This window comes from Electrophorus electricus, chromosome 8 (genome assembly GCF_013358815.1).
Source record: "Electrophorus electricus isolate fEleEle1 chromosome 8, fEleEle1.pri, whole genome shotgun sequence".
Classification (NCBI taxonomy): Eukaryota; Metazoa; Chordata; class Actinopteri; order Gymnotiformes; family Gymnotidae; genus Electrophorus; species Electrophorus electricus.
The window spans coordinates 7,865,830-7,878,321 of record NC_049542.1 but is presented as its reverse complement, the minus strand read 5'-3'; the positions used below and the strand labels follow the sequence as shown (position 1 = coordinate 7,878,321).

The window sequence follows — 12,492 nt, the reverse complement described above, 5'->3', positions numbered from 1 at the left end:
TGCCATCACTACCTAACTCTGCCGTTTATGAGTGCATCAATAAAACACCCTGTGTTAGGAATGAGGAGAAAAACTCACAAAAGAATTTTGTACAAATATACAAATATAACAAAACCTGTATTACCATTATGCTAACATTTCTCTCAGCTGACAAAATCCAGAGTAACACATTGTAGGTGCAGAATGACGTATGTCAACTGACAATACCTGATGTACTTAATTTAATATCACGCCATGGCTACTCTCTGCACTACTTTGAACTGAGTCATGTATTTTTCAATTTCACATTGAACATTTTTCTATATTAAACCCCCTCCACCAGTGCTGCTTTTCCTTTGGTAAGAATGACTCGACAACTCTGATGTTTTGATGTCTCAGGAATGTCAAGCTGAGACCAACCACAGCACTTATAAAACACCTAAGGGAGTGAAGTACTGACTATATAGTGACGTGGGACAGCATATGGACAGAAATCATTGCTGTATGAAAGTCTGAATATGAAGGTTTTGAACATCAGGTACGCAACCATATTTGGAAGATGGTACAGAACATAGGGTCTCAATCAGAAACTGCCAACTCTTATGTTTTCCATAGCATAGAAACCATCTGATAAAACTCTGCTACCTAAAACTTCAGGTTTTCCACACCCACATGAAGCAGGAGGTAAACACACCTTATGTGTTTTTTATTTTTATTTTTTGCTAACTAACTTGACCGTCAGGGCAATAAATACCTTGAGAGACATTGCTACTGCTGTGCCCATCTGTTACATGCTAGGGGATTAACCCATGTCTTGTAAAATTGATTTATCAGACCTAATTGACCTAATATCAATTAGGTCTGATATTTCCTCTTAAAGCTTGAGGGATCATGGGGATTAAGCCTGATCACTGAAACACAAACATTGTTCTCTCATCAAGAGGTAAAGGGAGATAGCACTGCATGTGGAGCCAGATTCTGGTATCCTGACATTGTGCTCACTCACAGCTACTGTTAACTGCTTTATGAATTTGGCTCTCGCTGTCTCATTGATTTGTGGGCTTTGAAGCAAGGCCAAAGATTATTTGGTAGATAGAAATCCCACTAGTGCAATGTGTGTCTGTGGCTCATTCAGAACCACACACATACTGCACAGTGAAGACCAGCCGCTTCCCCCGTGACAGAGTTTCACTGAGTGATCTTTGTTGCCAGGGTACTTCTTCATTCGCTCCTGACATCACTAACTGAAAAACCATTTTGTTGTTCATCTGTTTTGTCAAATATTAGTATGCACACTGCCTGCACCTCATTAAATGCTGTGGGCCTACATCTAGATCAACACTAAATTATTTCAATCGAGAAAAATTTTGTGTTACTTAATAGGTCATAAAAAAGAATATATTACCACAATATATTACCACTCATTACCTTATAAAACCCGATGGACTTAATTTGATATCACACTATGACTACACTCTGCATTACTTTGAGTCCTTCACTCACCTGCGACTTTATTAGGTACACCTTTTCAACTACTCATTAATGCAAATATCTAATTAGCCAATCACATGGCATCAGCTCAATGCACTTATACATGTAGACATGGTCAAGGTGGCCTGCTAAAGTTCAAAGCGAACAGCAGAATGAGGAAGAAAGGTGATTTAAGTGACTTCGAACATGGCATAATTCTTGGTGCTAGACGGATTGGTCTGAGTATTTCAGAAACTGCTAATCTACTGGGATTTTCATGCACAACCATCTCTAGGGTTTACAGAAAATGGTCCAAAATGAAAATGTTCAGTGAGCAGAAGTTCTCTGGGTGAAAATGCCTTGTTGATGCCAGAGGTCAGAGGACAATGGCCAGACTGGATCAGGCTCATAGAAAGGCAACAAAAACTGAAATAACCACTCATTACAAAGGAGATCTGCAAAAGAGCATCGCTGGAGGCACATGTTCAACCTTGAAGCAGATGGACTACAGAAGCAGAAGACCACACTGGGTGCTACTCCTGCCAGCTAAGAACAGGTAACTTGAGTCTACAATTCACATGAGCATACCATAATCAGACAATAAAAGACTGGGAAAAAATGTTGCCTGGTCTGACGAGTCTTGATTTCTGTTGTGACCTTTGGATGATGAGATCAGAATTTGATGTAAACAACATGAAAGCATGGATCCATCCTGGTCTTGTATCAACGGTTCAGGCTGCTGGAGGTGGTGGTGTAAGGGTGTGGGAGAGACTTTCTTGGTACACTCTGGACCCTTTTAATACCAACTGAACATCATTAAACACCACGGCCTACCTGAGTATTGTTAGCCGTGTCCATCCCTTTATGACCACAGCGTACCCATCTTCTAATGGATACTTCCAGCAAGAAAAACATGCCATGTCATGTCATGTCATGTCATAAGCGCAAATAATCTGAAACTGGTTTCCTGAACATGACAATGAATTCAAATGGTCTCCACTGTCACTAGAGCTCAATCCGATAGAGCACCTTTGGGATGTGCCGGAACGAGGGATTTGCATCATCGATGTGCACCTCTCAAATCAGCAACAAGCACGTGATGTCAATATGCATCAAAATCCCTGCGGAATGTTTCTAGCACCTTGTTGAATCCATGTCATGTAAAATTAAAGCAATTCTGAAACAAAAAGGGGTCCAACCTGGTACTAGCAAGGTGTACCTAATAAAGTGGCCAGTGAGTGTATATTTTTTTCCATTTAATGTTCAACATTTCTCTATATAAAAATTTCATCAACCAGTGCTGCTTTTCCTTTGGTAAGAATGACTTGACAAGTCCGATGTTTTGACGTCTCAGGAATGTCAAACTGAGACCAACCACAGCACTTATAAAACACCTAAGGGAGTGAAGTACTGACTATATAATGACATGAGACAGCATATGGACAGAAATCATTGCCATATGAAAGTCTGAGGAGTGTGAATTTTGAACGTAAGGGACAAAATCTTGGATCTAAATTAGACACGGTATGTGTGTGTGGTTGTTTTTTTTGTTTTGTTTTTTTAACTTACTAACCTCTTGGACCTCAGGGCAAGAAATATCTTCAGAGACATTGTTACTGCCATGCTCATCTCTGTTACATGCTAGGGGATTAACCCACGTCTTGAAGATTTATCAGCTCCGTGCAATTAGGTCTAATATTTCCTCTTAAAGCTTGAGGGTTCATAGTGATTAGGCCTGATCACTGAAACACAAACATTTTTCTCTCATGAAGAGCCAGTATCTAGAAAAGAAGATAGCTCTGCATATTAAGCCAGTTTCTGGTGTCCTGACATTACGCTAATTTCACACCCTGTAATACTGTAGGGAGGAAGGAATGGCAAAGTCTCTCTCGCCCATAGCGACCCTGGCCAATCGCGGGCGTCTGTGAGCTCGCGCGTCAGAATGGGGCAGATAGTGCCGTCCACCGAGTGTGTCTCACCACCCTGATGTTGCCTGAGCCGCAGCTGGAAAAGATGTGGTGCTGGCTGCATGGGCCCTGAAGGACGTGACAGGCCTCTGCTCCCCTCCAACCCCCATCCACTCCCCCTCGCCCTCCCTGGTTGGCAGCTGTGTGACAGGGGAGAACTACCTGATGGCTGGGAATAAGCTATGACTAAAAATAGGGAGAAAAACGGGGGAAAAATCTAGGAAAAAAAAAAAAACCTGAGGATCTTATCACATGTTTACCACAGCAATACTGCAGATCAATATTTTTGGTCTTTGAAATATTGCTAATTGTAATTCAATTAACAGGTTTTCACTGATACTAAAGTGCTGCAGTGATTTCACAAAGCAAATTCCATTTGCCTTTAATACACAGGACAATAATCACCTGAAATCAACTTGCCTCCTGATGTAGCTGTTTTGTAGCTATTTTAGCACTATCCTCATTGAATTCTGACAGTGTTAAAATCATTTTTGCTTTGGTAGATTAAAAGAACAGCAGCCGTACACTGAATAACATAAAGAGCATCTAACATTTGTAATAAGTATATATTACAATTAAGGTCCGAGGCACTTAATATGCTGTTGCACAATATTTTGGGTTAATGTGGTATCTATAGTATAGTTCCACATAGGGGTTGTACTATCCTTTAAGAAGTCAAATGACAGCATGTTGCACACAGAGAATTGCCTTCATTTGGCCAAAATACTGGAAGATGAAGTGTTGCCGAATTAAGCTTTTCAAAGGAAAGTTGAAAGTCGTTTGCTGCCTGCTGTGTCTGGTAGGGCTATTACAGCACCGAAAAGGGGTTTATATAGTTTTATTTGCAGCAACATTAAATGAATGGTTTTATATTTTATGAGTCATGTATTGTAATGCTTGTAAAATGCATGCAGCAAATGTCTTGCATTTAACTGAGAGTGGGGCAGAGCTATTGCCTGAGTTAATAAGTGCTTGCTAGCTAGATATATTCTGGGTATGTATGTGCTGAATTTATTGTGTAAGGAAGCATTGCTAATATTTTTGTGAATGGTTTTATGAAGAGCTTATAACTTTTGTCTGATTCTTTCAGATATGGATTGTGTCAGAGTTCTATTTAACTATATATTATTGACGTTTTTGAATTGCTGTTCTGGTAATCTGCATATTACACACATAATACTGCACTAGTGCCTGAGCTGCTGCTATACAGACCATTGTTAAAGTCTCTGTTTTCTTTTTTAAAAACCTGATTATTCAGATTTGAAACTATATTCATCCAATAAATAATGTGTATTAAGAACAAAGAGGTGGTCTGTGAACAGAGCTTTGCCTTGTATGGCCTTTCTGTGAGATAATCCAGAGGCAAACACCCCTAACCCTAATTTGAGCCTCGGCTGTGCTATGTGCCGTCTTTGGCCAAGAGTGGAATGTAATTTAAGGGGTGACCGTGTCTGGACTGTACATGCTGCACTTTTGACAGGGAATTGGACTGATTGGACAGTCTGCTAACTTTAACTGTGAATCTTTGCTGAGGCAAGTGGGCCCTTTAGCATCTATTAAATACAACTGGTGTTTGTCTCAAATATAAAAAGAAATATGTTTGACTCTTTTCTCTCTTCATATAACAGCAAAACACCACCAGCAAATCTTCAACTCATAAGTTTGTAGTCGCCAGGGCAAAAAAACCACACAGATGACTTATGAACACTCGGGTCTTTATTCCAAAAGGTCCCGCTGACTGGGATTTTGAACAAGCTTATAAGAAAAAAAAAAAAAACATGAGAAAAGAAAAATCGTGTCAGTCTATTACAGGGGATTCATAAACCTGGGACATCAAAAATTAGGCATCCACCTCTCTGGTGAGCTTAAGTCTCACTCTGCCTCACTCAGATGCCTACGCACGGCGTTACTCTACAGTACTCGCTTTCAACCTGTGAAACCCCAATGAAATATGTCCCTCTCTCCGTCCGACATGGTCCTAAATAGTCTAGTCCACTCAAAACACGGAATAGAAAGTAACTTCTCCCCAGTGGAACTCTATCCCCCTAGCTGTGTACTCCCAGTATAGAATTTGGCACAATACCATATGCCAACACGGAACAATCGGCATACATGGGCCAAAATGGTACCATAAACGCACATGGGATAGGGCAGTATCGCCAATCTGTTGGGAGTTTGAAACACACAATAATTATCTCTCCTGGACACATTTATACACTACCACACACAGGAATGTTCACACACTCACCTCTGCTCACAACCTTTGCGCTAGGAATCCTTTCTCTTGCTGACTCAAGCAGAATCTCTCTGTACCCCACAAACCTACAACATGGGTCAGCCACCTGGAAATGCACCACATGTGAAGTGCTCTATACATTTTTCCATCAGTCATATTTTCCATTAATATACCATATATACAAATATTTACATATACTGAGGTAAATTACCATTTTACATACACATAATCCAAATTTTATTACCTCTTTCCATCGACATCCAACCAGGATGACTTCTGATAACACTTCTAGTGCAGCCATCACTTGTTTGTCAGGCTTCCAGCATTTGCGTTCTCATCACCTATCGCCACACCCGTGCTCCGGTTCACGCACTTCGTATTTATCACCCGGTTACAAGTTTGTGACCAATCTGACAGCCTTCTTAAAACTCATGTAATTCATTTAAGCCTACACACTCACATCCATTGATGCATTAGCTTTTGAAGTTACAACTATTTTTGTTTAAAAGATGTAATTGTGTGTTGTTTCAGGAAGCACTAGTTTGGTCCAACAACGGCCTCACTGCTCCGGGGCTGAAGACGATCTTAATTTTAGAGTTGTCCTTTCTGCCTGCGTCTCGCACAGCGCTTTCCGTTCTTCTCACCAGTAAACATGACGCGTGGGAGGCAAGTTTGATTCGACAAAGACATCGCTGCTCGGGCGATGGGGGGGGGGGGGGGGGGGGGGGGGGGGGGGGGGGGGGGGGGGGGGGGGGGGGGGGGGGGGGGGGGGGGGGGGGGGGGGGGGGGCGCTTAAGTTTGAAGTTTTCCCCTTCGCGCCTGCTACGTACAAATCGCTTCTCCCTTCTTCCCGAGCAGCGAGCACGCTGCGTGGGAGACTGAGCTGTGGATAAAAGGATTCGGTCTGCTACGCGGGCCTCCCTTTAGACCACTCTTTAAAAAAACACACACACACCTCCCGCCGTCGCCTCTGCTCACCGCTCACTGTCAAAATCGCCTTATCTTACTACTGGAGCACCTGCGGCGGGCCCGACTCCTCGCTCCCCTCCGCTATGTTATCGCACGAGAACATCGGGGGCGGAGGTGTCTCCCCTACTCCTCTTCCTCCTCCTCCTACAGCTCCCCACCTGAACCTCTCCGATTAAACAGTCACTTAAGCTCGCCGTATTCTGAGTAGCCTTCATCTTGCACTTCAACGCGGCGGCGGCGGACGAGAACGCGCAGGGGCGGGCTCTCTAGTCGGTAGAGCGCATGTCGGAACCGGGCCTGTCTGTGGGCCCCGTGGACTTGTTGTTTATTTGTTTGTGTGCTAGTATGTTTCTTTCCCGGTCGTTAGCGCCATTCACGGTGGCTTATCTGCGGCGCTCAGAAATGCGGCGCATGCTCTCCCGGGAAAAGGCCGCCGGGTGTTGAAAGGCACGTGGCACTGACAGAAGAGAGAGCGAGGGAGAGGGAGAGAAAGAGGCACAGTGATAGGGAGAGTAAATGAAGGTAACGTCACAACATACTGGAAAACAAGTCTTAATTTCCACTATGCTCTTGACGGTGCACTCGGCCTTTCAGGAAGGATGCAGTGAATTCTGGATTCTCGAACTTTTTAATGTTTGCAGTAGTTAACTAGTGTTCCTTTAGGATGGCATGTTTACCAATAAAAGGCCTGTCGCCTCTCTGATCTGCATGTGCTTCCTTCTGCCAACCTCCACACCCCCCCCCCCCCATGTTTTGTTCCTCTCTTATCTCATAACACACTATAGAATAAATAACCTATGCAGTGCAGATAATTGACAGGAACACCGCCGTGCATCGCAGTGGTCACTTTTGAAGCCAGGTGTTCCTTCAGGCACTGATGACCTCACCTTCGCCATACCTCTGTCCCTCTCTCTCCCAGACTCCTCTCCGCGGTTCACTCACCGGTTCACTCCCTGAAGTATCCGTCCACGGCGACAGAGAAGCAGCTGCTTGCGCTCTTCTGTGAGTGGTGTCCTCGTCCCTCCATGTCCTCTCTTCTGTCTTCCAGCACCACCTCTTGGCCAGTCAGCTGGGCTTTGTTGCTGGGGCCTTGCTGGGAGTCTGACTCCCATCCAACTCCACTGGCAAACTCGTTCACTCGTCAGCAACTCACTCTCGTGCTATTTCTCTCTCTCTCTCTCTCTCTCTCGCTCCATTGTTTGGTGCCTTGCTGAACTGATATGGAGCTGTGAAGAAATAAACAACTGATTGCCCTCATTTATGATCTGACATTATAAAGCACTTGCATTCCACTGAGTTGCTAATGTATACTGGTAACATGGTTATAACTGACTGCAGATGTGTGTTTCAGTGTTCCAGTAGAATGAGCACTCACATCAAGCTGTATGCAGGGGATGATATTTGCTAATGATGAGTGATTATGTAGGTGGACATCATGGAGAGTCCCACTGAATGTTGACTGGCTTGAGTTTAGGGTGTACTGTGCTCTTGAGTGTTTTCGTTACCTTCATGACCTGATCTCAAGTCAGTTCACTGGAGTGCACCAGTACGCCAACGAATGGCCAATATAATAGTCCCTGGCCTCGGACCAGTCCTTTATATTAATGAGTAGCCTAAGTGAGGTTGGGTGGTGAGAGAGATAAGAGTGTTGGAGGGAGAGGGAGGGAGCAAGGTGGGGGGGTAGATTACGCTCTTCACTGTCCATTATAATGTCCTTCATGTTCTAAAAAATGACACTCATTAAGCCAAGGCTACACCTAATAAGCACCCCCCCCCCACACACACACACACATTCAAAAAACATTTTATACAGACAACAAGAGGAAAGGATTATTAAACAAACTGAGGCCTAGTTTTTTCATTGACCCATAAGCAGGGAAAAAGAGAAAATAATAGTTTTGATTAGTGCAGTTGCTTATTAGAAATAAATAGGCCTTTTAATGCACAGTACACAGACGCAATGGTACACACGAGCACATTTAGAATGCGAGAAAGACACGAAAAATGATACTCACACTGTTATTACTGTTTTTATGGGGGTTGTTGGTAGTGCAGTCTGCACGTAATTGGACATGGATGCTATTTTACTTGTGGCTCCAGTCCTCGGCATACAGGATTTGCAATTAAACAATGACTGCAAAGGGCAGCATGTCTTTTGATGGTATTTAGACCTGAAGTTGGTGAATCCCATGGGAATACACAGCCATTTTTATACATAGTCCTCCCAATTTGAGGAAATCATAAGTGGAGAACAAAAAAACAATGAAAAACTTTTCAAATACATTTAAATAACTAAAATTAATAATATTATCATGTTTAAAACTTGGTGTAACTTAGAATGATTCACTCTTACTGACTGTCTTGAACCAAAGACATAAACAAACACTGGTATCCTCCATGGTGGTGCTCTGGCAGGCCTCAAGGGGTTCTAATCCCACATCATTTGGTTCTTCTAGTTTTACAAGTGAAGGCTGAACTGAAAAAGAAAACCAAAAAAATTACTGAGACCCACATAATGATCCTCCACCCACCCACCCACACACCCGCACACACACACACACACACACACACACACACACACACACACACACACAGAGTCATCCACATGCATCAGCAAGCAATCACAATTCTTTGTGGAGGATGGAATGATAGCTCATGCTTTCTCTTTCTTCCTCATCTCTCTCTCTCTCTCTTGGTCTGCCTCATTGACTATTAAGATGAAAGTGCCATATGAATGAGCCATGGAGACAGGAGACAGATCCATCACACTCTGCACAGGCGTATGACACACACACACACACACACACACACACACACACACACACACACACACACACACACACACACACACACACACACACACACACACACACACACACACACACTCTCGCTCTCTCTCTCTCTCTCTCTCTCTCTCTCTCTCTCTCTCTCTCTCTCTCTCTCCTTTTAGTGTCAGATTGTCAGGCATCATCACAACGTTGGTGTGCATTCTAAGGCATATTTCCCATCACTGTCCTGATTCTTCATAAACTGATGGCTCATCTCTGAAAAGTGAAATCTCAATTTTGTGTCTGTAAAACACCACTTTGTACCTTTCAACAGGGCCATGCAGCCAAACAAAACCATATGGGAAACTCAATAATTAACTGACTCTTCCATCTGAGAAGTTTGCTATTGGCCGTCATCTTTGCTTTATAAGCGTATATAAACTGTACTTGCCCCCAGACGCCCTTCTAGGTTAGTGTTCATATTTCAATTAAAGCAAGCAATTGTTTTTCTCCCCAAGCAAATAGGACTGTAAAAAGTGAGCGTTAAAAAGGAGAGAAAAGGATATCTTGATTTGGTTGGTCTGATCAATATCCCACTGCCTTGAATTCAATCAGTGGGTATAAAAAGCAATTCTCTATATAACCCAAAATAATTTATCTCCATTATGCTGCATGTGCTCTGTTCATGTCTAACCCTGAGCGGTCCCTGCGGTACCCTCTCGCCCCCTTCTGCCTTGCTACTATCTCAGATCTGCAGGAGAGTACCGGCTGGGAGGAGTGTCTCGGAGCTGATAATAAATCAATCATCACAAAACTACCCAGAAGATTTTGGCACCTGTCACTTCGTTTTAGTCTGACACTGAAGAAGAAATCCAAAGGTGAAATCAATCTGAAGGCCAGCACATGCTCTAACGAGAAGGTCGTAGGGTGCAGACGGGCTCATACTCACAAGTGTGCGTGCACATACGCGTGTACACACTTGTTGTTGTTGTTTAAACATTTTTTTTTTAAATTGAATCCTGTATTTTCTTCGAGCAACACTGCAGCGTAAGGCACACCAACAGACACCGATAACTCATTGATACTCAAGACACAGTGGCTGAGTTCTCTTTTCCCTCGAGATCTTAGGATGCGCTCATGAAACACAACAGTACCACAACAAAGAGCCCGGGGGCTGGGTGCGGGGGTGGGACATCTTTATCTTTTAATGTTAATGATCCCACCCTCATCCATTTGTCAAGGTATCCTGAGTTCCGCTCAGTTGTCGTGGTTTCACAGATTCATTTTTATGCGTATTGGAAGGACAGCATCGTGGCATTCTGTCTGGTGTCTGGCGGCAAGACGACAGAAGCGACAGATTAAAAAAAAAAAAACCCCACCAACAACAACCTCACCACAGCCGCATAATAGTCTGCGACACCACAGATACAACAAATGAATAATAATAGAAAAACAGCTCGAATGGGGGAAAATATATAGAGAGACAGTGGGAATGGATACAACCCCAACAACAACCTTGTCGACATGATAAGGTATCAAGGAGCATTCCCTATCAGTTACAAAATGATGAATTTTGTATGGGTACGAAGGGGTTCTGCGAAGGTTTAGCCCGCAGAAATCAAATTAATCACTCAGTGGCAGGGGAGGCTCTTTGGAAGGGGAAGAAACAGCACAGCAGGCTCCGTATTTTACAGTAAGAATTCTGTTGTTGTTGTTTTTTTTATGTTGAAGTGGCTGTATAATTCCTGAGAGCACTGCAGCGAGTCCACGGATTCAGATTAGCTACCAAAAGCTTGAGGAACGGCCAGAGTAAACCACTCGTCGACACAAACGAAGCAGCAGAAATCTGCTGTATAATTGTCATTGTGTCCTATTAACAACACTAAGCGGATCATTGGAATAGCCTGTCCATTGAAGTGAAATGATATACTCCTCTAATGCAGTGTAAATCCGCTAGAGTGGTACTTTTATTTTTTTTGTGTTTGTTTTACACACATTTTGGCAGAGTTCTAATCTCCAGCGTCCTGGCGAGTCTCTGTCTCGCTCGATTACACTGGCACCAGGCGCTCGCGCCTCGTGCCTGCGCTCGAGAGGTCGAGACTCATCAAATGAGCTTCCCGGCTGGCCTGTCTGTCTGCGGCGGGTAACAGGAAGCTGACATGAGGCTAGAAGCTGATGGAGAAATCCCAGCCTCCCCTTTTAGAAAGGTGCTGAGGCGTGATGCCCTTACTTTCTTCTATACCTCATTACCCCCTCACACCATTCCCCATACTGCGGGGAGAAGTGAAAATAGATTTGGGACAAAATGGGCCTCTCGGCGAGATACACCACCCCACTGTGCCCCAAACACATCTACATACACCCACACAACCCCTCCCCCCCCCCAAAAAAAAAAAAAATAAATAAAAAAAACCTGACATGAAAATAATGGAGCAAAAGCTCTAAGTGCTGAGAACATTCTAAACCGTCAGGCAGGAGACGCATACCTTCACCACTCCTGTGTCAGGAAAATAGCACATTTGGAATTCAGTGCAGGCCCCCATTATGCTCACATATTGACCTATTAATAAAACATACAGATATGTCCAGTCCTGGTTCTCTCTGTCTGAAAAACGTTTTAAGCCACGTTATGTGTGGGCGCCAGACCGGCCATGCTTGAGGGGCTTTCTGAGGTGCTAGAGCGCGTGAGCAATCGACAAAATTCAATCACTCCATTACCCTTGTCCATAATCTCTAGAATGGAGGAGAAGTCTCCTCCTGTCATTGGAACAGACCAAGGCCTGTTCATTCATCCCTGGTGCTGCAGTGGCCAGTAGACATTGCTCCTCAAGTTAAACGCAGCATAGTTTCATCTTTGTTTTACACTTATATTACTAATTAGAGAGTGTTTAATTGTAAGATAATTTATTATGTGTACGGTGTAGATCAGAGTGGGTTTCCACCGTGCTCTTGTGCGAGTGCACAAATGTGTTCAAGAGAGGTGCGTGCAGAGAAAAGCATGTGCACAGGAAAGCAGCAACAGGATTGCCATTCTGACACAAGCTGGGGTACTGAAAACACACAGGGAGTCATCAGCATGAGAGATACTCTGGTGGAGCTCTTA

At 43.6% G+C, this 12,492-nt stretch overlaps 1 protein-coding gene across 8 annotated transcripts in view; it reads left to right on the top strand.

Moving 5' to 3' along the window:
- Window positions 1–7,887, top strand: part of scml4 (Scm polycomb group protein like 4) — a 46,438-nt gene extending 38,551 nt beyond the window's left edge. For all 8 annotated transcript variants that reach the window (XM_035528899.1, XM_035528893.1, XM_035528894.1 and 5 more), the window contains one exon: window positions 7,541–7,887. In XM_035528899.1, the coding sequence (XP_035384792.1) occupies window positions 7,541–7,578 (38 nt within the window). In that variant the 3' untranslated portion in view covers window positions 7,579–7,887. The remainder of the gene's footprint in view (window positions 1–7,540) is intronic.
- Window positions 7,888–12,492: the final 4,605 nt, after the last annotated feature.